This window comes from Microtus ochrogaster, unplaced genomic scaffold (assembly GCF_000317375.1).
Source record: "Microtus ochrogaster isolate Prairie Vole_2 unplaced genomic scaffold, MicOch1.0 UNK1, whole genome shotgun sequence".
Taxonomy (NCBI): domain Eukaryota; kingdom Metazoa; phylum Chordata; class Mammalia; order Rodentia; family Cricetidae; genus Microtus; species Microtus ochrogaster.
In genome coordinates, this window is record NW_004949099.1 from 32785386 (window position 1) to 32810891 (window position 25506).

The following is a 25506-nucleotide window of genomic DNA, read 5'->3' on the forward strand; positions in this document are numbered from 1 at the left end:
GCCAGGAGCCTGGTTGGGATAGGAGCAGCAGAGAGGCGGTCAGTTCAGCCCTCCTGTCCTGCCTTTCATGGGTCACATGGTTTGTATTTTCTCTGCCTCCTGCACAGAAGACCCTTCCACTCCCTCAGGGTGGAAGTGGCCATGGGTAGAGGGACAAAGGAGGTAAGGCACAGCAGTGCAGGGTGTGGCTGGATTCTACTGTTTATGTGTCAGCTCCTATAGTACAGAGTAGACAGTTAGTATATAGTGACTAGCAGATAGTATATGTCATATAGCATATAGTAAAGGATCTATACCCTTAGTTCCCTCTCCTAGAAGGACCTATAAGAAGGGAGGGTAGTCAGTGGCTCATGTCCTAGAGTTGACAGGGCTGGACTGCAAGCTAGGAGACAACCAAAGGACCAAATCACTCCAACAGTGTCCATGGTAAGTCGGACTCTGTGAAGATGGAAAGGGGCTTAGCCTCCTTCCTGTGCTGGACGCGCCCACCTGTCTCAGGGCAAGTTTGCCTTGGGAAAACTTTCCTCGTGGGATAGAAGTGTCTCCTGGTCTAGAAGTACCCGAGTACCCACAGGGGTGTCTCTTAGGTACCATCCCAGGCTCCTTGAAAATGCTACCGAAAGTGATGGCCGTTCTTAAGGACTTCCTGAGCTAGGCTGGGGGTGGTGGGATTGGTTGGTGGGCAGGGATACTGCCTTCTTAGAAAGGGAGTAATATAGCAGAGCCTTGTGGAGGGGAGTTAGGCTCAGAAGGGAAAGACCAGGCTCCCAACTTTACTACTGCCGCCTGTATACATGGCCTCACTGACTTTCCACTTACTCACAAGAGGGAAAAGTGGAAGACCTTTCGAAGGACACGGACAACTATGTGACCAGGTATCCAGAATGCCCAAAGGGCTGGGGGACTCCTGGGTAAGGCAGCCACAAAACAAAGAGCAAGTGGCATTCTCAGATCTTGATTATTGCCTCTGTGGGAGGTGTGGCAACTTAAATGGGCATGTCCCAGGACTTTACAGAGCACAGAGCCAAACAGCCCAGGAAATAGCAAGACAGTCATGTGCCCATTGGCGGCATCAAGGAGACTTGTCCTCTTAAAAAATGACATTTGTTCCTTTTGTTTCTCAGGTAATGCTTCTCCAAAGAGGACAGATTAGCGCTGCCGGTGTTTGCTCAGCGGGGCCACTGCTCCCTGTCTGGAGCTTTCTGGAGATGGATGTCTGGAGGTTGGCCAGAGGCTTTGGAAACAGGAAGAGCGCTCAGGGAGGTTCTCAGTTCTTTGCTCTCAAAGGCTTCTAGCTCTCTTTGGCATTTTGCACTTCTAAGAGCTGAGCCTGCGTTCTTCCATCCTCCTCATCCTATCCAGATTCCAAAACTGCCTCTTTTCCCAGCCATCTCCTTCTAGAGCAAGCTACCAGACAGGCTGCCCTATGGCTATTATTCTTAGAAGAGGTCAGGCCCCAAGGAAAGGGGACTCGAAGTTCCCAGGCATTTCTGCCCAAAGAAAACCTGTGTTTCCCCAGGAGGCTTTGGGCAGTCAGACTGGGGCTGAGACTGTCCAGGTCACAGGTCACATGAGGGTCAGCCTGCGCCAAGGCTCTCTTGCTGGCTTCCTGGAGCAACACCCTGAATATCTCAGGCAGGGACTTCTCTTTTCCCGTTAGGTCACATGCTCTAAGTGGCAAATAACCAGTGTACTCCTAGGTTCTTATACCCGCTCAGGGTAGAAAGGGGACACTAATCTAGGGGAGGGAGGGTAGGAGCGAATCTCTCAAATGAATCCTGTATATGTGTACTCTTAAAAGTGGACCCTGGAAAAGGCTGGAGACATCTCTAAGTGTGTGAGCTGTTTGTTTGGGAAAAGGGCAATTTCAGAAGAATACAGAAGAGAAGGCAAAGAAGAGGAGGGAGAGAAACAGGGCCCAAAAAAAAAAACTCCAAAAAACAAAACAAAACAAAACCAACTGGAGGATGTTCAGCACCAGCCTAGAAAACGGGGCAAGCAAACGTTATTGGGGTATGGAACAGAAAGAGAGAGGAGGGTGGAAGTCACAGTTTTCCTGCAAGGTCGTGGAGCTGTGGAGTCTCTCCATCCAAAGACCTGAAACAAACGGGTAATCTGGCTGTGTCTGCAATCTCTGAAGGAGGAACGGGGAGACGGAAGAAAGCAAAGAGTGGGCTACTGGGTGAAAAGCAGACACACACACAATTAATCTGCTAGTACGCACCAGGGGAAGGGGCTAAGATTTAAAGGGACTCTGGCAGCCTCCCGCTGTGCATCTCTGCTCACCGCTTCTCTTGGATTTATTTCTTATGTGCAGAGAGAAAGAAATGGCCCTCAGTCGCCACCCTCCCCCAGCCATAGCTGCAGATAACTGGACTGGCTAGGACTCTTGGGGTTAGTTACACCTCCTGGTTGCCTGAACCAGGCTGTGTGGCTGGGGCTTTTGCTTGGCTTCTCTGTTCCCTGGCAAAGTACCTTGTGGAAACCACTGGGTGCAGAAATCAACTAGTTATCTTGTTGCCAAAGGCTCCAGTGGACCCAGTCCTGGCGGACACATGCACAGCTCGAGACAGCAGCGTCAGAGCGACTCCAGGAGGGTGGAGAGTTCCTTTAAGGGGCAGTTTTTCACCATGACCTATAGACCCACCTTCCCATCCCTCTTAGCCCACCAGTCCTCCCAGCTGGTCCTTGAGGACGACTTCAGATCCAGCTTCTGGGTCCCCGTTCCCTTGGCTGGTTTCTTCCTCCGCGATTTCAAGAACCATGGCCTCCTACTTGCCCCACACCAGTTCCAGAAACAAAGCCCACATCTGCCCATTTGGTAATAAATAGGTTGTCAAGGGAGACACCTGGCCAAGTCCTTACACGAGGGGCCTGGTGTGTAAGGGTCAAGTGTTTTCTTTCATATGCACACACGTGTATGCATAGGCACCTGCTTCCCCCTCTCATTTTCCCATGAGTAACTGGAGCTTGGGGATGTAACAGAGAGGAAGGTGGGGAAAATCGCAGGCCTTTTCTTTAATAAAATCCATTTGACAAGGACCAGCTTATACTTGCCATCAATATTTTTTTCTGATGAGTGGGTTGGGACATCAGGGCTAGAAAGCTTTGTGCTGGCTCTCTTAGAAGTGGCAAACCAAACCTCTGAGTGCCCAGCTCCTCAGAGCCAGGGAAGATGGTGTGTATATATAAAAGATGGCGCTTGTACAACTGGAAGACCTCTCTTGCTACCTTCAATATTCTACATGCTGATTGGCCTCCCCTTTCAAATTACCACTGTCTTGGGATGAAGTCAGAACAGGGGCCTCCCCTCTGGCCCAGCTAGAGAAGGCTGGCATGGCCCCCAATGCCAGAGTCTGATTATCTGTCATCCCTGCTTAACCTCCTCCCACTGGGCGAAGCTGCCGAGTAATGGATAGCTAATTGGCTCCAGCAAATCATTTATAGAAAGGAAAAATTACTGCATGAGCTTCATGCGATGCATTTCATATGCACAAGGATTCTGGATTTTCTTCTCTTTTGGCTTAGCTATATCTCTATTCAGTGATGTCATGGGAGGCCTACCATTTTGACAAAGACAGTAGTAGTAACGTATGGTCTCTGGAGACTGTGGGTTTGAATCCTATTCTGCCACTTACTAACCAGACAGATGTGTGTGTCACTTTCCTATCATGACAAAACACATGTGGGAACCAGGAGGGAAGGACGTTGATTCTGGCTCACAGTTTCAGTTCACAGCACTGTTTCCGCTGCTCTGGGTCTCTGGTGAGACAGCTCACGATGGTAGAATATGTCTGTTTATCCCATAGTGGTTGTGGAGGTTTAAAAGAAAATTATCCCCAAAGGGAGTGGCACTACTGGGAGGTATGCCTTTGTTAGAGTAGGTATGGCCTTGTTGAAGGAAGTGTGTCACTGAGGGGGTGGGCTGTGAGGTCTCAAATATGCTCAAGCTTCACTCAGTGTGATACTCAGACTACTTCCTGTTGCCCGCAAGATGTAGGACTCTCAGCTATTTCACCAGCACCATGACTGCCTGCATACCATGTACCACCATGGTGATAATGGACTGAACCTACGCACTGTAAGCCACCCCAATTAAATATTTTCCTTTGTATCCTTTGTAAGAGTTGTTGTGGTCATGGTGTCTCTTCACAGCAATAGAAACCCTAACTAAGACATTGGTCAAGCAAAGGAAAACAGAAAGAGTCTTTACACTTCAAAGACACTCCTCCAAGGACCTATCTTCCACTAGGCACCTACTTCTAAATGTCCAACTGCATCTCAATAGAGTCAAGATCCAAACAAGCATAAGAGTGAGCAAATAACCTTCTGTGCCTGTTTTCCTATGTAGAAAACGGGACTGACCATAGTGGTGAAGTGAGGTTTAAAGATACCACACACACACAGCACTTAGACTTGTGTCTAACCTGGAGGGAGCTCTAAATTCATATTAGCTGTGGTCATCATTAGCTAAAATCAACCTGCCTGCCTCATTGTTTAGAAGCATCTACAAGTTCAACTTTCTTGTGGGACCGAGCAAAGGGAAAATCAAAAGCAGGCACATGGAAGCCAAGAATGTGGAAGAGGGAAGAAGCTGAAGGCTTGGGCTTGTCAAGGCTGTTTCTGCTCACTATCTGGTCTTGAGATGCTCCTGAGTACAGTCAGGTGGCACTGTTGACATTGTGGTAGTATGCAGGTTGTTATGGCTTAATTTTTTTTTTATCAGATTCAAGTTCATTTAGATAGCTCACTCCTAAGTTCTTAAAAAGAAACTATTCAAACCAGAAGAGATGTGGTCTTCCTTGGCTAGAAGGCTAGATGGGAAGGGCACTGGACTGCCAGGTGGCCTCCATATCAGACACAGATAGTGAGATCACTACAGAGGACGTTGTAGGCACACACCTTTGCAGAATTCTGGATTCTGTTCCTCCTCTGCCCAGACCAGAGGCTTCCTCTGTCAGGAGCACAAACCTCAAAACAGGTGATGGTTCGTAAGAAGCCACAGAAGCTCTGTCCAATCTTACACTGGTATGCCAGGGTTATGCTACTCATTCTTAAGAATTTTAAGGTAAAGATTATGTCCTTGCCAGTCTTTGTTATTTTTTTTGTCCTATGTTCCTTCCTGCCCATCTTCATTATCTACCTTGTATGGGTCTGGCAAAGTCAAGCAAAGAGGCAGCCAGGACCTTCTTTGTCCTGGAAGGTGATACAGTTTCAGTCCATCTGGGGCACTGACTCAGGACTGCTCTCTTCCAGGCTCCAGGATAGCTTTGGGAGATCTGAGCTCAGATTAGAAGCGAGACTGCTGACATAGAGGTGAAAAGTCAAAACCAGACAAAAGCACAGATAAAGGGAGACTTGATGCCATGGAATGGAGATGCCAAAAACATTCAGGAATCACAGAAATAACGGGAAAAGCAAGAGATGGGGAGAGTGTTGGTGAAAAGGGTCACTGAAGGTCGGTGGGAAAAGGGGAGACTGTGCAGGGGCGGGAGACATAGAACACACAGATAGTAAGCAATAGGGATAATGAAAACAGGGAAAAGAAAAAAAGAAAGGAGGAACCAAGAGGAAGAAGACAAAGAGGCTGAGATTGAGGCTGGATGTAAAGTACCCAACGCTGGGTACCAGAACTCTGGACTGACCACACAATTCTGACAGCGAAAATAAACATCAGCCAATACAAACCCAGAGCGAGTAGCCGAGCCCCCTTGCAGAGCAGGTCTGCAGAGAGAGGGACAAAGATGGCTAAAGCCAATCCAGGGCAGGGGTCCCAAACAAGTGGGGCTTCCTGGCTTGGGGGAGCAGATGTCTAAAGAAAGATGCGAGGCACGAGGCTGAGGAGGGCAGGTTGTGAGCTGGTGTGGAGGGGATGGACATAAGGGGAGGCTGAACCGAGTTCCTAGGAGGGATGATTTTTCGGGGTCCTGGACTGTGGAGCCGAGAGGTGGCGAACTAGATGAACTGGAGAGAGAGGTGCTGAATCGAGCCAGAAACAGCAGTGACTGTGGCAAAGCCTCATTGTGTCTGTGAAGAGATGATATTATGGGGTATCACGGAATCAATGGTTAACTGATACCAAGCAGAGATAATATAGATCGTATTACATTAGGGTGCCACTTAGATATAACTAATCACGGAGATTAGTGGCGTCTAGTGGCGAAGGCATCACAGAGCACACAGCTGCTCATGGCCTACAGCCTGAGAGGCAGTGAGGATTTCTGCTTTCCCGTCAGGCCCATCCTATGGTCTGCTAATTCAGAAGCTCTGGAGAGCCTCCCACAGAAAGCTGGCTACCGTAGGACAATGGGCAAGAGCAGGCCAGGGTTGGGTCCTTGCCCTGAAGATGCCCTCACTGGGACAGGGAAGTGGCGCTCCCAGGATGGTTAGAGGAATATAGACCTGGGAATGTGTGCTTTCCATAGACGCCTTCTGCTCTGGAGTTCCACTGGAACAAACTGAAGGCATTCGTTATTTATCTCATCAACATGCAATGAGGGCTACTAGGAGCACAGAGACATGTAAGGCTTGGCATCCATAGACCCTGATCTAACCCCCAAAGCTGGTGGTCTGTCCCCTGAAGCAGACAGAATTGGGGACTATGGGTTCCTTTTGGGGTCTCAGGAGCTTTTTTCTTTCTTTGACTTAGTTGTGCTGGGTCGACTGGAGGATCCCATAGCTGCTTCTCCTTACTCACCTTAGAGTGAGCATATTTATGCCAAAGACTCCCCTCAGATTAGGGTGCCTGCTGGAGGCTGTATCCCTTGAGGCAGGCATGGCAAACGGTTTCAGGTTTGAGCACACACTGCCCTGAAGTTCACGGAAAAGAGGACCCAGTAGCAGTGGGAGTGGGTGTAGCAAGGACAAGCAGGCTGCCCTTGCTGAGTGGGCAAGCTTGGTCCTGCCGCAGCTCTCTAAAGAGTGCAATGGCACAGGCTGTGGGGAGGCTTTCAGAGTCCAGCAAAGACATGCTCCTTCCTGCTCACTCCCCTTCCTTACTCCCCACCCCCACCTATCATCCCTTGGTCCCAGGCCCCACGCCTGCTGGATTTCACAGGTATGATTCAAGGGAGGTCATCTGATCCAACCATTTGCACTGCCTTTGTAGTGAGACACCAATGAAATAGTGAACCACTCTCTTTCTCAGAGATGAGTCTCCAGAGCTCCGAGCAAGTGGGCTGACCTCTCTGTGCCTCAGCTTCCTTATGCAGGGCATGGCAAGAATAACTGTGCAACGCCTCTGCGGGTCCGGGAAGTTTGTGCATGGGAAGTACCTACAAGGTCTGACTCTGAAGGAGTGCTCAGTGCCCACTCTTGGTGGCATTACTGCCTCACTTCTTGGCGGCTCCTGCATCACAGAAGGCCCTTCCTTCCCAGGAGGATCTGGGAGTCTTGTGTCCGCCCAGTCAGGGTCACTGTTTTGTGTTTGCCGAGTTCACGCCTCAGCACCTTCGAGGCTTGGGAATCCCCCTCCTCGTGGGTTCAGTTTCTTTTCCACTGGCAGGCTCAGAGACGGAACCACAGTGTACTTTCCCACGGGGCACTTACCCAGTGTGAATGCTTTTCCACATTAAATAATTAAATGTAATAGCTAACACTTTCCTTCCCACACGAAGGCTTTATGTAAGTCATATAATTATTTTTTATCATTCACAGTAAAAGCACCATGCAGGAAAGAAACCTGTCACAATGTTGCAACAATATGCAAATCTCTGGGTACAAGAGCTGCGGTGAGTAGGCCCCTCCGAAGGAGCCCATTTGTGCCTGTCTGCTGGGCACTGTGAACATCAGGTGTCCGTGGGCACACCATAAATAAACAATAATCAGGGGAATGCCTTCTTACCAATCAGCTGTTAAAAAGCAAGCAGGGGCTGGCTGTACACCCACAGGTCCCTGGGCTCTCCTAACGAGGCCATAAGAAGTGGAAGGGGCGGTGGCATGCCAACCCAGTGCCAGTGCCCTCCTCCCGCCACTTTTCTATTTCTATGCCTATAAGCGACATGTGTGCCAGGTCTGTGGGACCATTGGTTCCCCTGGCAGCGAAAGAAACTGATTCTTAGTAGCTAAAATGAACAGAGTTCAACGAACAGTTAAGAGGCTCTATGAAGTCCCACCTTGCTCTGTGTCCCACTTATCGGCCTCCAGGGGGCACTGTGGAACTGGGTAGAGCTACAGAGTAGGTCCTGGAAGCCAAGCCAGCGTTTTGGATTCAGTGGGTGGGGACAGGGACACCAACTAGCCTGCTGTGTGGGACAGCTGAGACTTAAGAGTGATGTACCCATAGGACTTCTGAGAGACATGTGTGTAGGTACTGTGCACAAATCACACTGCCCTGTGGTAACTTCAGTTTTTATTCTAAGGTCCCGCACCTTTTTTCTGTTGTCTTCAACTTTTGTAGGAAATGAATTTTTTTTTATCATATACAACCATTTCCACTTAAATTATGGCTAAGAGGTTCTGTATTTTAGACATTTTATGTATATGTGTGAATGTCTGGGGACTAAAAGTACATTACAGAATATTTATCATGAAATAGGGGCTTGTAGGTCTAGAAAGGATTCAAGACCATTAGCCTAAAAATGATGACTAATTTTCTATACAAGCTTTAAGAAAAAAAATATTTTTACTTACTTCTGAAGTTGTTTAAATTGAATTTTCTAGATCAATGTGAGTTTCAAGAAACACAGTCCTCTGCACCACTCACAGAGGGCGACTAGTACATCTAGGGTCCCCCCCTGCTCCCCTGGAGAAGCAGGGCAGCCTCCAGGCTCTTGTTCACCCTCCCTTCCTTCTCTGTGTCTGGTTTTGCTCACACAGCCGTTTAGCCTGAGAAACAGTGGTCTTTCCTGATCTCCTGTTTTGGCCATGGCAGCTCTTAGCCTCCAAACCCCCTCCACCTCTCCCTCCTCCCCAGTGCCCCACCTGTTAGCTCAGTATCCACTTTCTGGGATGAGGAGGCTCCAGGACAGCTCTCTTGGAACTTCTACTTGGGAGAGCCATATGTAGTACTGATTCCTAAGATAGATCTCTTGCCCAGACTGTCCCAGATTTTAAAAGCTCTTAAAACCCAATGCATCTGCGGATCCCCTTCGGGCTAGCTTCACCCTGCTCTCCTCAATTTCAATGAATTGTTGCACCAGTCCGTTCCCCGGGGGACAGGCCAGGCTTTTCTTTATTCCTTGTTATAAAATTTTAGTTTTCTTTTTGAGCCATCTTTCATTCCTTGTCTGCATCCTCACAGCTGATTCAGCATCAGATGATATCAGCATGATGCTGACACCACGCTGTACCGCTGGTCCAGCGGGCTCAGGCAGACAACGCATCCTCCGAGCCCACGTCAGGCGATTCCTTACTAAGTAACCAACACACTAGTCCCAAAGCCCTCTACTCGGTGCCCAGGGGCTCCCCAGAAGACAACAGCCCCCATATGCCTGCCTTGAGGTGAGTTTCAGTCTTACTGAGAACCTTCTGAAGCAGAGAGGTCAAAAGCCTTCCATTAGGGTGACCCCCGATGTCCTAGACCTACTGCACTGGGAGGAGTGTGCAACCCAGGGCTCATCAAGCCTTCATTGTTATTCTTGATGAACCTTTGTCACCAGAAAAGCCTAGGGATTTAGGTGATGACTTTATCCCCAGCATTCAGCCCTCTTGCTAAGAGTGGAATGTCGTGGCGACACCACCCTTCACCGGGCCCTGTGCTGTCCTCCACAGTTGGGGCAGAGCTGCCAACATGAGCTCAAATCTTGAGCTCCAAGGCTTATCCTAACAACTCCCTGGGTATTCTGTGTGGCTCCCTCCCTTCGGCTTTTCTCGCTGGGGTAGGGTTCCTTACGAATTTTATTTGGTATTGTGCTGAATCTATAGATCAAGTTGAGAAGAAGTAAAGTTTTAGCAATGGAGTGTTTCCCAGCCAGGGAGTTCATCTCTTCAGTTATTAGCTTTTCTTTATTCCTTGTTATAAAATTTTAGTTTTCTTTTTGTTTTATTTATTTTTAGAGACTGAACATTTTCCAGCATCCATCATAAAAGTTTTCTTATTTTTTTCTATAATTATTGACACATTTCAGGTCATGGTAGAACTATAATCTCTCTTGTAATTAAACAACCATTTAGTTACCCTTTGAACATTCAACCAAACCTTTCCACCAGCTTGCATCTACATCAAGTATCAGCCCTGTTTCTTTAGCCTGTTTTCCCTACAGCCAAGGACAGAACTCCGTTGGCATTCACCCATCCTCTTCCGTGGGTCACCTTTGCTTTCTCCAGGTTGTTTGAGACAGAGGTCTTTAAACTTGTTTATATTAACATCTCATATTTCTGCAAAGGTTTTGGATGAACAAAGTATGGATTTAGGGAGTTGGGGAGTTGGATTCAGGGCAGAGATTTTCTTGAGTAAACTTATTTTACATTGAGAAGTGAGGAAAACAGATATGGATGAAAAGCTCATAAGCATCAATCACAATAGAGACAACGGAAGAAAGAAACAGAACCGAACCGATGGATTAACCCATCAGCCAATCAGATATGAAGAGGATATGACAAGGAAGACTGAATCAGGGACCCCTCCAGATGATGTAGCCATGATTACAGGTAATGGCTATTGCTGTGGTTTGGATGTTAAGTGGCCATCAAAGGACCATGAGTTAAAAGCTTGGTCCCCAAGAGTGATTCTAGGGAAGGGGAAACTTTCAGACAATGGAGCCTAGTGGAAGGCAGGCAGGCAGGCAGGCAGGCAGGCAGGCAGGCAGGCAGGCAGGAAGGAAGGAAGGAAGGAAGGAAGGAAGGAAGGAAGGAAGGAAGGAAGCTGGGATTGGAGGAAGTAACTCATGGCCTGCTCTTTGAGGACTGTGAGATTCTAGCCTGAACTCTTGCCCTGATTCCTGGCTACAGATGTGACTGAATCGCTCCTCTACACAACCCTGCTATGATGTACCACTACCTACCAGCCTCCCTGGAATGTGTTGATGGAAGCATATGGCACTCAAACCTTCAAAACTATGTTAGTCGCTGCAGGTATTTTATAATTACAAAAATATAAATGTGCCAGGATGACTAACAGATCCACCTTCTTCATTCTTGCTAACCGTCCTTTCCCAGGGAACTCACTTCATCCATGAGCAATTGGAGAAAATGAAAGTCCAGAAGTAGTCCAGGTCTGTTAGAAGCGACTCCATTGTTCTTGGGCAAACTCCAGGCAGATGTTTCTACCAGAGTTATAAGGGTTTCTGCTTGGTATTCTGCCTGAAAGCTCAAGGGTCCATTTCCTAGTCTGTCTGTCAGTGAAGAATACAGTTAATGAGGGTGCAGAGGGACCGGGCTCTTCTTCATCTTCTTCTCAATTAACTAGTCAGCTGTCCTTGGTCACATTCACTAATAGTCTTCTTCTCTATTGTTCGGGGTCCTTTTGGAGGAATTAATAGAAGAGATCCCCTTGCCATCTTCTGAAGCCAAAGACTGACTCTTGCTATGTGAGATGCCTCTCTTTTGCACCCAGGAAAAGTTTCTCATATTTTACCCTATCTTCTCATTATAGAAAACCAGGCATTGAAGACAATAGGAAACCCTTTATGGGTTAGGCCATCCCAATTGGTTATGTCTTATGAACTGGTTTGTTTCTCATCAGTAGGATATACCAAATGTGTGTTTCAGGCCAACGTCCCTGAAGATATCAATCTCATGGCCTTCCCAGGGCAGGTAGCTTGGTGCTAGAGACATGATACAGAAAGTCTGTCCACAGTGGGCTCTGGAGATCCCTCAGACACCAGGACCATATCCGAGTCCACTGTGGGATGATCAAAGACTAAATATTTAAGTCATATGTTTCATGCCCAAAGTGAAAGTGATGGCAGCTTCCTGAGGGGCTGAAAACTGGGACGGAAGCCCAGCAACCCTGCACTCCTTGCCTGGCTCAGGATGCAAGGGTGATGCTTCTGTGTTCTCAGGCATGGAACCTGGAACAGGGCGACATGTGGGCAGCAATGCTTGCGGGTCCCAGAGAAGGTGGCCACAACAACTTGGTGGCCTTTTCCAGGGCAGAACACCGATTATCCCTTAATGGGTCTGAACTTAGAACTACGACAAAGAATGTATGTCCTTCTTGGAGGTAGGGAAACACCGTTGTTACGGTTGTTCCAGATGAGGCTCACTAGGAGTCTCTGGAAAGTATTCAAGATTCCTCCATGTCCTGTTGTTGAAAGGAAGGACCAGTGTTTCTGAACCTCGCATGGACTATGTTTACATGACTTAAATGTCTCTGCTCTTCTGAAAAGTATTCAGCAGAGCCCTTGCCAAGGACGCACCCTTGTGACACTTCACTCCTTCCTTATTAATTACATAGTTGATTCTGGTATGTTGTCAAAACATGCACTATAACACGATCTAGCCGGAGATTTGTCTTTTTGCCCCCTGCTGCTCTGTATTGCATCTGGTAAAGCTGGTGAAGGAGGGGGAGAGGAAGCCTGGGAAATTGGTTAACGTTTCAAATCTCTAAGTGTGCGTCTCCAGGCGAGTTCTTTTCGCCACTCTCCAGGCCATGGTAGGGCAGCCACAGGAGCTACTGAGCTGTGGCTACAGCTGCCCTCTGAAGAGGCTGTCAGTCACAGGCCAGTGCCTAGCGGAGATTCTGGCCTTCTACGCAGGTCACGGACTGTAGGCACTACCTCCACTAGTCTACTCTGCTGTCACCTGGGACAGTGGGCAGGCCGGTGAGGAAGAGTGACAGGTGGTCAGTTTTGTCAGTTCCACCTCACTCAGACAGTGCTAGCCCCCCTCTTCTATGAGGTGCTGTTTGCGAGAAGTGACATAAGAAAATCTGCAGGCAACTGCTTGCCCTGTGCTGAGGACAAAGGGAGCAATGGCAGCGTCTCTGACCATGGTCCATGGCATGGAGGACCGGGCCCTGAGCAAACACAGGCCCAGCCTGCACTTTTCACAGTCACCTGCTCTGCATGACACATGGAATGGGAGAGGGGTATATCAGGGACCCTCCCAGATCTGGGGCGCTGGGCCAGGAGAAGTTTGGTTTGCCAGGTTATGGGAAATGGGAGGGGAAGGGGTGTGGCTGAGCTCATGGAAAGACCACAGCTCTGCTCACGGAGAAATCTATTTCCCAGTCATGGACAAAACTACAAGGTAAGGTTGTATTTCAAGGAGTTAGCCTGGTTCACCTCTTGGCCAGTGTAGCTTTTAGAGCACTCCTCAGGGAAGGGATGGCCCTTCACTGGGCCGTTCTCCCGCCACATCCCTCGTCCTGTGGACACATGCCCATCCCGTCCCGTCAACAGCTCTTTCTCAGAGGCCTACCTTGGGTTTGAAGGCAATGAGCTTCAGGATCATCTCCACTGTGAAGAGGCCAGTGAACAGCATGTTGAGGATATTCATGGCGATTTTGAAGAGGCAGCTCTGGCCATAATGCTAAGAGGAAGGAAGGGGAAGACCATGAACATGAGGCTGAAGTCCTCCAACTCTTTATCACCATTGTCCCGCTTTCTCAGATGCCTCCATGTCTGCAGAGATCTTCCTTGAGCCATCCTCTGAAGGCTACCCACCATGCCTTGGGCAGGCAGGCAGACCCTGGAGTCATTGCAAGCTCTTGCCTTTCCTACTGTGTGACAGCAGAGATCTGAGTTCCTGATGATTGGGCATGATGACTTCTGGATGTTTCTGGCACTTGAGAGCCCTGGCACAAACTGACTTCCTTGTAGGTAGGATTTGAATCCACCTCCACACCCATGCGTTATGATGATGACTCCAAGCTTACTCCCATGGTTCTCTACCTCCTCTATTCCCTGTTATCAATCTAGGGCCCCGGGGATTCTCCCATAAGCTCTCAGAGGAACCCCATCCCTGAGAAGGGCTACTGGTCTTTCTCTCACTCCTCTGACTCCCTGACTGTCTCAGCTGTAGGCAGTGACCACTTGGCCTGGCCTTGCGGCTTCTTCTACTACATCTTTCCCCAGCACTTTCCCTAGGCTAGCCCCCCACCCATAGACTGACCTGCATGGCCAGGCAGATGGTGTTGAGCAGGATAAGGACGAACATCAGATACTCGAAGTAGGTAGAGTTGACCACGTACCACACTTTATACTGGTGCTGGTTCTTGGGGATGTACCTTCGCAAGGGTCGGGCCTTGAGGGCATATTCCACACATTGTCTCTGGAAGGGAAGGAGAAGTGAAGGCACGTGGAGGAAGAGTGGGGGTGACAGAGGGCGTGGGACAATAAAAGGCAGGATGCTTGCGAAACCACAACCCAGGAAGGTGTTCTCGGGCTCTGCTCACACGTGTGGCATGTAATGGCTTTTAATTTTTCTGGCATCCCTTGTCAAGGACAGAGGGCCCTTCCAGCAACTCTTCTCCAGATTGCAAGCAATGAGCTCAGCTCCTTTTCTCCAACCGGTAATGACTGGTGCATTGCTCAGCAAGTGCTTGGCGCCTCATAAATACAGATTGTCTCATAGCTCTCATTGGCTTTGTCCCACACCACAAATTCTCCATGGGTATTTCTTGCCTAATTTGTTTTTTTTTTTTATCCTAAATCCTTCTTCCTTATTGTTGAGCATCTACACGATCAGAAGACACAGAACTGTCAAGAGAGGAACTCTTGTTCTAACTAGAGTCTTGGGAATACAGAAAATATCAGGCAATCTCTATGCACAGCACCCAAACCTCTAAATCAGGAAGCAGAAAACCAGCCACTGTAGCCTGCTTGACCCTTGACCTCCATGCTTAATCCCCAAGTCTTGCTGATCTGACCTCCTGTTTTTATATCTGTTAGGTCAGGTTCTCTACACACTTCATCTATGCTTCCCTCCTTCTCTTTCTTTCAATGCTACACAGTAGCCCAAATGTTGAATCTAAAGCTAAATAGCAGATATCAAAGCTCACAAAGGGTCCAGCTTTCCTGTCAAGCACAGAGCTGGGCACACTGGGCTGTATCCTCACGAGCTGGCTTTATTCAGAACATGTTTTCACTGGGAGGGCAAAGGGAGCTGAGGTTTCAGACCAATGTCCAATCCTAACAGCACCTTACTCACCCAGGGGAGTTGAGAGAGCACATTCTAGACCTTAGTGTCACCATGCCACACCCCCTTAAGACTCTTCTCTCGACCCCTGCTCAGACCTCTGTTTTGCTTGAAAAGCCATCTAGGTGGTTTCCTAAAACTGCTCTCTTGGCCATCCCAAACTCTCTCTTTACAACAATGTTCTAGTCTCTCCTTTGACAATTAGTGTAGGAGGTCCTTCTGTCAATGTGTTGCTTTTACTGGTTAATGAATAAAGAAACTAGCTTGGCCTGATAGGGTAGAACAGAGATAGGCAGGGAAAACTAAACTCAATGCTGGGAGAAGGAAGGCAGAGTGAAGAGAAGCCATGTAGCCCCGTCAGAGACAGATTCCAGTCAGAATCTTGCCGGTAAGCCACAGCCTCGTGGCAATACACAAATTAATAGAAATGGGTTAAATTAAGATGTAAGAGTTAGCCAATAAGAAGTAGAGCTAATGGGCCAACAGTGATTTAATTAATACAGTTTCTGTGTGGTTATTTTGGGGCTGAGCAGCCAGGAACTAACAAGTGGCCTCATACTACAGACAATGATGCTAACATACCTGGGCATAAAGTAACTTCTTAATTTTTGGATATGACATAAATTTCTTTTTTCCATGTTGTCTGAAACAAAGTATTGCTAAGGGGAAGTTTAACAAATATTCGCTGATTGATCGTATTTGCCAGACCTGGGATTTGGGAGGATTTCATGTCTGTCAGGTCTGAGAAAGACTGGATCCACATTTCTGCCACAGGGATTTGGAACAAAAACCCTGTTCTAGTGCATGACAGGACAGAGAACATTAGCATCCACACACATCTCTCTAAGTCCCCTAGGCTCTCTTATAATGGCTCTTGGGCAGCCAACTTCTGCCCTTCCTTCTGGGGTCTCGACTATCCTCCTTTCCTTCCCAGAAAGCTACCTGGTTCTTGTCCAGCTCACAGTTCTTGTACTCTTGCTCCCCCTGCTCCTGGAAGGTGACAATGACGAAACCCACGAAGATGTTCATCATGAAGAAGGCAATGATGATGATGTAGATGATGAAGAAGATGGAGATCTCCACACGGTAGTTGTAGATGGGGCCCTTGTCTTCTGTGTGGGAGTCGATGGAACGGTACAGCAGCCTACAGGAGGAGACAGGCTCACAGAGTGAACTGGAGAAGCAGTGTCACCTCCATGAGATGATGGCACCACTGCTCCCAGGGATCCCTGCAATCAAAGGAAACAGCTCCAGGCTGGGGCCAGAGGGTTTAGGGCTCAAGTCCCTTCTAGGCAAAGCAATGAATCTCTTTGGCACTGAGTCCACAACTGTCAAGTGGAAATGATAATTCCCTACTTTCCTATCTGACAGAGCAGCTGATATAATATATACACAGTGTTTTGAAACTGTCAAGAGCTGTTGAACTGTAACATCCATCACTGACACCAATTTCAAATACAGAAGTACTGGTAAATATTGAAACAGCTTTGCAAACTGGCATGGGCTAAAGGAGGTGAGGCCAAACAAAAAGTAAACCTGAGGAAAAAATATTCATTTAGGTAAAATAAAACTAGCATGACCTTAGATTATTCACATCATCTACAGTAGTTCAGATTACACACACACACACACACACACACACACACACACACACACACACGTCTGCCATACATTGCAGTCTGGGCTGTGGGGTCAGAATTATTTCTTTCTCTTCTATTGTAATTTCCCTGGCATATGGCTATTCTTCAAGTATCGCTTATATATTGCCATATAACAATGGCAAATCCCATCCATGCACTGTTGGATGGGGACACAGTTGTTTAAACCAAGGCACAAAGGGCACTAGATGGGCCAGCCTGCTACCAGCCATGCCGTGTGAGGACCAATGAGCTGGTCCTGCTGGGAAACTATCACATCTGCAGAGGGACTGGGCTCCTGGCTTTTGTCTCTTTCTTACTTGACAGTGTCAATGTAGACAAGGCTTTCCCCAAGGAGACTAGTACACAGTCTAATGGGACAGAGACCTCCTGGTTACCTTTACCCATGCCAGCTACACTGGGAAACTAGAACTCTGGTGATCAAAGGTTTACACAGAGAAATTCTGTATTTGACTCAGAAATGCCATAAAGATAATGGCAGGGACTTCTAATCCTGTGACTCATACTGATCTTGGGGAAAGGAGTTAAAAGGTATCCATTTTTGGTTGGGATTTCTAAGATGCTGCAGATGTATTGAGTGGTACAGCACTTGCATGACATGCACAAGGTCCTCAGGGAAATCCTCTGCATCCCCATCTCCTATAATACCTTTTATAAGAGATAGTTTCTGTTTTTGAGACAGAGTCTCACTATGTAGTTTTGGCTGGCTTGGAACTCACTACATAGTCTAGGCTAGCCTCAAACTCAGGGATTCTGTCTCAGAGTTTTATCTGCTTCTGGCTCCCCAGTGCTGGGATTAAAGGTGTGCACCCCTATGTCCAGCTAAAAGTCTATGTTTCTGTGGCGATCATGTTCTGTGAGAATTCTCGAAGCACTCTCACTGCCCGGGGACAACACCAGTATGACCTCTGGGAAGAATTCAGAGAAAGTATAAGACTTTGGGTAATACATAGACAGTCAGTGTCTAGACTCTAATGTTAGGGCTGTGAGCCTTGGTATTCATTCATACTCACTCTGGCCACCCCTCAAAGGTGGAGACGGTGAAGAGGGCCATCATGGCTGCCAGAACATTGTCAAAGTCAAACTTGCTGTTCTCCCAGCTTCGAGGCTGGATAATCGGGTGGTCAACTTCTCCATCTTTGTATGTGATGTAGTTACCCCTGAGAAAGGGAGAGAAAGGTAATCACAGAATGTCCCATATCTCTACCATCCTGGCATGCTGGGTAGGATGCAAACACATTATCCCAGCTATCAGAAGCCTCAGTGGCTTGAACTTTGAGGAATAAAGTCACATGTCACAAAAGTGAGGTCAGATAATGAAATGGTAGGAGGACAGTCTTCACTCCTCTCTAACCAAGCCACCAGCCTCCCCTGAGTTAACCAGCCCTGGCTCTGCAGCCTCTTAGCTTAAACTCACTTGCATTCTGCCTCCGTCTGTTTGGAGCTATCCGAGCAGGTATAGAGCTTCCCCTAGGAGAGAAGAACAAAGTGATTAGACAGGCTCCGCAAGGGGTGGGTCTGCCAGAAGACCATCAATAAGCTTCAGGGATAACGGGTGAAAGATGAACAGAGTTCAGAGGTGGAGGACGTGGTTCACATTCGGAGCCCAGAGTGCACTTAGATTCAAAAGCAGGGAGCCAACCTTTGAAGACTGCTCTCTAGAAAGGTCTTGAGAGGAAGAAAGAAGGGGATCTGGGATTGGAGGGAGTTCATGGGAGGAAGTCAGTGGAAATTTATATAGTGGAGGGTGAGGGACAGAGAGAGTGCTTCAGGTGAGAGACTAGCAGAACTGAAGAGATGGAAGCAGAAAGGAAGAGACCATCCAGGCCTCTGGCTGGGTGGTGTAGGGGAGGGGTGGCATAACAGAGAACACAGAGGCCTTTAGCTGGGAGAGGCAAAACAGGTTTCCCTCTACTCTCTTGGTCTAAAAAGCTCAAGTAGGTTGCGGGGAGAGGTCAGGGTGCCTCAGGTCTGATTGACAGGTTGTCGTCTGAGGTCACAGTGTCTCAGGTCTGACAGGTTGTAGTTTCAGGTCGTACTGTTCTGCACACCTGACCTAGACTGATGTCCCCTCTTGCATCTTTGGCTCCCTTTCCTGGAATGCTGATGAGAGGGGAAGGAGGCGGGACTTTACCTTGAAGAGCTGGACCCCAATGCAGGCGAACATGAACTGCAGCAGAGTGGTGACAATTACAATGTTCCCAATGGTCCGGATGGCCACAAACACACACTGGACCACGTGCTGCAATGGGGAGAAGAATGGGAATGGGATAAGGTTTCAGCCTAAGCAGGCTTGAGCCAGTCCCAGGGCCCCTCCACACAGGCAGCACAGACAGATCCCATGCTCCACTGAGTGGGAGAAAGCGTCCAGGCAACCTCTCCAGAGTCATGATGATGGGACTCAGGATGCGAAGGGCTCCTCTGGGAAATGACAGGGATATAAGCCCTTCCTTCCTTCCAAACTCCTGTCTGAGTGGTGAAAATACCAAACAATGCTAACTCAAAAATGTCTTCTCCCTTGCCTTCACCCTCCTTTTGAATCAATCCGATTACCCTGATGTAGAGTAAGTCTTGTAATTACTCTAGAGCCAGTCCTGTAACTGCCCCGTAGATGACTTCTAGGAACCAGTTACTAACTACCCACATAAATCCTCGTCCCTGACCAAGAGGGACAACACCTTCCTTAGTGTTCTGGCCTTTCTCTGTCTATAAAGAATCAATAGAATTTTTTGTTTTTCTGTCTTGGTGGAAATCTTGGCACTCGAATCTTGACCGTGATTTCCACCTAACACTGTGGTGGCCTAAACAGGAGACCCTTCTTTTATTCCCCTTTCACTCTGGAGCCTGCAGTAATTGGCTGAATCCACCGGCAACTGAAGATCTCTGGCTGGGTCTAATCTTCAGGGATATCCAAAGGCCTACAGGGTGGGTGACTCCGGATGGCCGGCATCAGTCCTTTTGTCTCCTTGTGAAAGGCCTTATTCCACACTTGCTGATGGACCCTAACTAAAGCTATTCTTTGGTGGATCACTAAGGCAGTAAGGAAAAGGACGGTCCACTATAGCCTGGAAGTGGGAGGAGCTGTTGCTTCTTTCTGGGAATCTCGTGGGACCCCCCCTTTCTAATCTCCCCTCGCTACTCTTTCCGTACGTTGAATACTACCAGACCTCAATGAACCTCCGAGCTGCTGGGGATCCTCTTTCAGGAACATTGTGAGTTAAAAGGGGAATTTTGGGAGGACTTTGACTCTGTTGGTGGGAGAGAAAAGACTTCACTGTTTCAGATGGGAAGCTCCTTTTCATCTCTCACTTGGTGTGCCTAAGTGCAAGGTCCACCACTCCTTCAGCTTGTTAGAGACAGCTTTGAGAGTGTCTTCAGGGAAGACGCTGATGGGGTAGGGACACCCCCTCTGTTCTCCTTTTACCAGCCAAGGTTGCCTCTCCTTGGGGTGTTGGGGAATGCGCCCCCTTCATTTGCCTTATCCTGGCTTTTTACTCTACATGACTGTTTTTCTCTTCCCTGTATGTGATGGTTATTTGCTAATTATTGCTTGACAGGATCTGGGATCACCTAGGAGACATCCTCCAGGCAACGTACGAGGGATTATTTAGCTTCTGGGATGCCTGTGAGAGTTTATGCCGATTAGGTTAACTGAGGTGGGAAACCCTATACGAAAATTTGGGCAGCACCATTGCCTGGCCTTGGGTCCTGGTTAGAAGAAAGGAAAAGGCCAGCTGAACACAAACATTCTTTACTCTCTGATTTCCTACTGTCATGTGACCAGTAGCTTCGGGCTCCTGCTGCATGGTTTTGTGCCATTATGTACTGTATCCTTGAACTTGAACTAAAGTAAATCATGTTCCCCTTGATCTACTTTAGTTAGAGTATTTGTTTTTATCACAGTAATAGGAAAAGAAGCGAAGGCATCATAGGGGTTACCATGGGAATGCCCAACTGATCTCCTTTGGGTTGTCAACTCTTCTTCAGAGTACAAGAACACAGAACCCGTGGCGAAAATGTTGACATCTGTGCCTGTGGCTTTCTTTCCTGGCCAGAATTTCTGATCTGAGAGACTTACAGGAAGCCAGACTCTCAGTTTCCTCAAGATTTCCTCAGAATTTCCCTTCTCTAATAGCTGGTAGTCAAATCCCGATTTTTCTGACCCCCCCCCTCCTGGGGCTGTTATATCCACTCCTGGACCATAACTTCTGGCCATTTAACGGCCCATGATGACTTCTCTCTACTTGCAGCCCAGCCATGCCTGCAGTCTCAGCCCTGCTTTGGCTTCCTCCCGAGGCCTAGCTTTCTTCCTCTCTGATACAAGGCAGAGATCTTTCTCAATGCTTGGGCTCACTGCCCAAATGAACTCTCTTACACACTGACTTGAGAACGTCAGAAGGAAAAAAGTCAATAAACAAAATTATCCCCTCTCATTTGAACATCTCCGACGAACACTAACTGCCTTACCCCATCCACCTAATATAGACATCACTGTTGTTTGCCTTCATTGGGCCCTTCTCAATGTTTAAGTGAAGCTCTATATCTTTGAGATATAAATTTCCTATCTAGTAGCTACTAAAAAGCATATCTGATTATGTTGTGTCTGTTAATGGCAATTATTTTTATGCGATTGGTTTTTATGGGTCATTTTGTGTCCCAAGAAAAACTGAACAACAAAATCGGTGGCTATTTATTTATCTTTCAAGAAGTTAGCAAGTGTTATTCTTGGTATATGCTTTGTTTTAAGATTCATACGTATGCACATAAATATAAACACTTTAAAGACTATTTTTAACTGCTACAAACACTTGAAAAACACATTTTCAAGGTCCTTATCTAGCCAAGCCTAGGTAAGAGACAACACTAAAACTATAAAAAACAAAACTGTCATTTAAAGAACCGATTAACCTACTTAAAGGTAGACAATGACATCTTAAGATTTACAGATAATCCTAACATGTTTCCTTACAACATAAACACAATTTTTCTTTTTCATTCTATTTAGAGTAATAACTTACTGTTCCTTCTGGTTTAAAGAAGGAGAAAATATAAAAAAGGAGAAAATACTTTAAATAAGACATTGGCTAAATGATTAAAACCTTTACTATAAAGGTAAACAAACTGACCCAAAAGTAAAGGTGATAAAAAGGATAGAGACACAACGCCTCATTTTAATGCTGCCTTCTGGTTGCCATGTAGACCTAAATGACAAGCCATTGCCTTTTAGGCAGAGACAACTTCTAAATGCTTATTATAAGAAGGCTAAAGTCTTGCTGGGCAGTGATGGCACATATCTTTAACCCCAGCACTCAGGAGGCAGAGGCAGGTGGATCTCTTGGGTTTGAGGCCATCCTGGTCTATAAAGTGAGTTCCAGGACAGCCAAGGCTACAGCGAGAAATCCTGTCTCAAAAAAAAAAAAAGGCTTAAATCTTAAAACAAATAATGTAAGTTTGTTGAAAATGTCTCCAGGACTGTTCACATTTTGTTGTGTTTCAACTTCCTGTGTTTTCTTTTAAATTTTTATATAAATTGAGGCATACTCAAGTACATTGGTGGAAGTACCACATAGGTGGGTTATAGTAAAGTGGGGAAATCTCTGTCATAGGCCTTAGATGTCACCCGATGGCACTCTTGGCCAAGGGTTGGTGAAAGTTTGGGATCTGTTGCTGTTTTCCAAAAGGATTTACCTAATAATAAGCGGGTGTTAGATGACACCCAAAGACATGGAGAGCCTAGCAGTGTTGCTATCTCTGTAGAGGAAAAAGGTGAAGGATGGCTTTGTTTTTGGTTTGATTATTCCAAGGACATTCACGTCACTATTTGCACCAGTGGACTAATCCTGCCAGGACAGTCATCATTTTACCGCATAGGGTTCACAGCTTGGAAAGATGGATGATTGCTTCTCTCCTCTGGCAGCATGCACAGCACTTTCCAGCACCAGGAAAGCTAGCCAGTAGGGATAAAGCTTCCAGGTCAGCTTGATTTCCCCGTGTTCCATGACTCAAGTACATGGTACCATCAACAGTAGGGTCTTACTGTCAAGTTCTGGAGGGTAACTAAGAATAATGGCAATAGCTTATAATGTTTGGGGGTTTATGGGACCCCACTTGTCAAGAGGAGAGAGATTGGCACAAAGCCCTCCCTCTAGCTGAGGAGCTATTGGTGATTGGTAGCTGTTGGGAGGAGGAGAGTCCATTTCCCTTAAGGGTATGACTCCTGTAAATCAACCATGATCCAGGGGATGGTCTCACATCCAAGAGTATTTGGGTAGCACAAATTAGACTCAATGGATTAAAAAAAAAAGAGGACATGAAGTTGGGTGAGCAGGTAGGTGGGGGTGGATCTAGGTGAAATAAGAGTAGCAGGGATGAGTAGGATCAAAATATATTGCATGAGATTCTCAAAGAATTAATAAAATATTATTAAAATACTTTCAATATTGTAAAGCCTAAAAATTAAAAAAAGAGATGACACTGGTATGACTAAATTGCCTATAAAGAAAGGTTATTAAACGAGATAAAACTGATCCTTGAATAGAATGAAAAAAGAAAAGGCCCAGACAACTAGGGTATTCTATTTTATGCTTTTATCAAGTAAACCATTTGAAACTTAGTGATTAGATTTCATATGAATGTTAAAATACTAGGACTATGTGTTTACCAATGGGGTAAAGCTTTCTTTAGCTGGATGGCCACTGCCTCCATAGTAGGAGAAATGCTATTAAAAAGAATTACTTGAAAAAAAATTATTCCTACTTGGGGACATGCCTGTTAAATCACTTAACAATTGCAAAACTTATTTTAGTAGACAATATTTTAAACTATTTTAAAACTTTGATCTACTGTACAAAATTTTATCCCGCTGCCTGTGATCTTCAGTCTTTTAGGTTGGTGGGTAAGTAACCGTATTACACCAGCTTTTCAAAACTAAAGCGTTTGCTTCCTTAACCTATAGCATTCTTGTTGGCTCTCTGAAATCTAAAATCTACTTACCCTCTTTGAAAACATTTATTATCCCTTTATAAAATAATTATTGGGTGTCCCATTAAATTAAGTTAACCAATGAACCATCTTTTTTTTGTCCAATTTGACCCAAGCTAGACTTATCTGGAAAGGGAAACCTCAACTGAGAAAATGTTTCCATCAGATTGCTTATGATGTGGGACTAACGATTCGTGTGGGAAGGCCCAGTCCACTGGGTACAGCGCCTCTTGCAGACAGTCCTGAGGTGTATAAGAAAGCAGACTGAGCAAGTCATAAAGAGCAAGCCAATAAGCAGCACGCCTCCATGGCTTCTGCTTCCATCCCTGCCTTCTTGCTCCTATCCTGACTTCCCTTTAAGATGGACTACAACCCTAAGCTTAAATAAACAACAACAACTTGTTTTTGGTCATCATGATAGCCAATCTTGGCTGTCAACTAGACTATACCTTGAGTCAATGAAAACCCAAGTAATCTGGGCATGCCTATGAAGGATTTTCTTGATTACATCATTTAAGGTGGGAAGATGTCCCTAAATCTGGGACACACTTTCTGGTGGCAGCCTACATAAAAGGACAAGGAAAAGGAAACTTGCGCTCTTTGCTGCTTGCTCCCTCTTCCATCGGCAAGCACCTCTATCCTGTTGCTGAGGCCTTCCTTTGTTCCTGATAGAACCTACTTCTTTGGGATTCCGATGTAAATGAGGAACAACAGCCCTCTAGAACTTCCCTGGGACTCCAGCATGAGACATTTCAGTCTCTGTGACTGAACAACTACAGAATGCTTAGCCTTTACACTGTAAAGACAGCTATTGTTGGATGACTTGGACCACAGCCCATAAGCCACTTGAATAAATTCCATATATATAGTCTAGCAAAAGAAACCTAAGTAGGACAATTTTTTTAAAAAAATCAGGTTCATGGGCTATTGCTGTGATGACCTATCCATGTTGTTTTTGTGAGGATTGCAGAAGGACTTTGAAACTTTGTACTGGAAAAACCATTTAGTGCTCATAGCTTTACTGGGATGCTAAAGGAGCTTGGATGACAGGGATGCTGAGAGAGATGCAGATGATGGAGAGGGCCTGGCCTGTGATGTTTCAAAGGGATGTTTGAGTGATACTTTGAATCAAGAATCTGGGGCTCTGGTCAGCTGGGACTGAAGAATCGGCTGTGATTAACAGGAGGCCAGCACCATTAAAGAGAAACCTCTGTTTTGATGGGACAGTGGATGCTGGTTATTGAGAACAGAGAAATTAGCGCTGATCAAGAAAAGACTGGGATCACAGAAGTGAGCCTTTTGGGAGTATTTTCTCAGGATCGGCACACAGAAGTTGTGCTCCAAAGAGGGCCAAGGCTACATCTCAGGTTGACAGCTGGAGGTGTTACTGGTTTAAAGGCATGATGAAGTCATGGAGAGTAGCTGAGGCCTGGCTCTGGGTAGAAGGGCTGGAGCCTCCGAAGAGAGTTCTGGGGAGGCTGTTGGTGAAGGTGTAGTTTTAGTTGCCATGGAGACCCCAGAACATTGGAGACAGCAGTACCACAGGGTGGGTGACTGCCAAGGACCAGCCTAAGCCTATGAGATGAGCTGGAGAAGGGAAGCTGTCCAGGCATGTTGGAGCTCAGAAGACCGTGAGTGGGGCCCAGAGGCTAAGTACTGAACATTCAACACTGCTCACTTTTGGTTTTGCTTTTATTTGATTGTGGCTGCACCCTAGTTCTTTCCTCTTGGAACAAGAAAGTATTTAACTTAGTTTGAACGTAATAGGAGCCCACAGTTAAAAGATGAAACTCTTATAAGGAAACAATGGATTTTTAAAAAGACTGAACTTTCAAGTGCTGAAAAA

At 46.6% G+C, this 25506-nt stretch overlaps 1 protein-coding gene across 7 annotated transcripts in view; it reads right to left on the minus strand.

The window, feature by feature from the left end:
• Positions 1-25506, minus strand: part of Cacna1c (calcium voltage-gated channel subunit alpha1 C) — a 562276-nt gene that overhangs the window by 56557 nt on the left and 480213 nt on the right. For all 7 annotated transcript variants that reach the window (XM_026788226.1, XM_026788225.1, XM_013352952.2 and 4 more), the window contains 6 exons: positions 18814-18921; positions 18097-18149; positions 17693-17839; positions 15964-16165; positions 13996-14154; positions 13303-13413 (listed from right to left, as the gene is read on the minus strand). In XM_026788226.1, coding sequence (XP_026644027.1) covers positions 13303-13413; positions 13996-14154; positions 15964-16165; positions 17693-17839; positions 18097-18149; positions 18814-18921 — 780 coding nt within the window. The remainder of the gene's footprint in view (positions 1-13302; positions 13414-13995; positions 14155-15963; positions 16166-17692; positions 17840-18096; positions 18150-18813; positions 18922-25506) is intronic.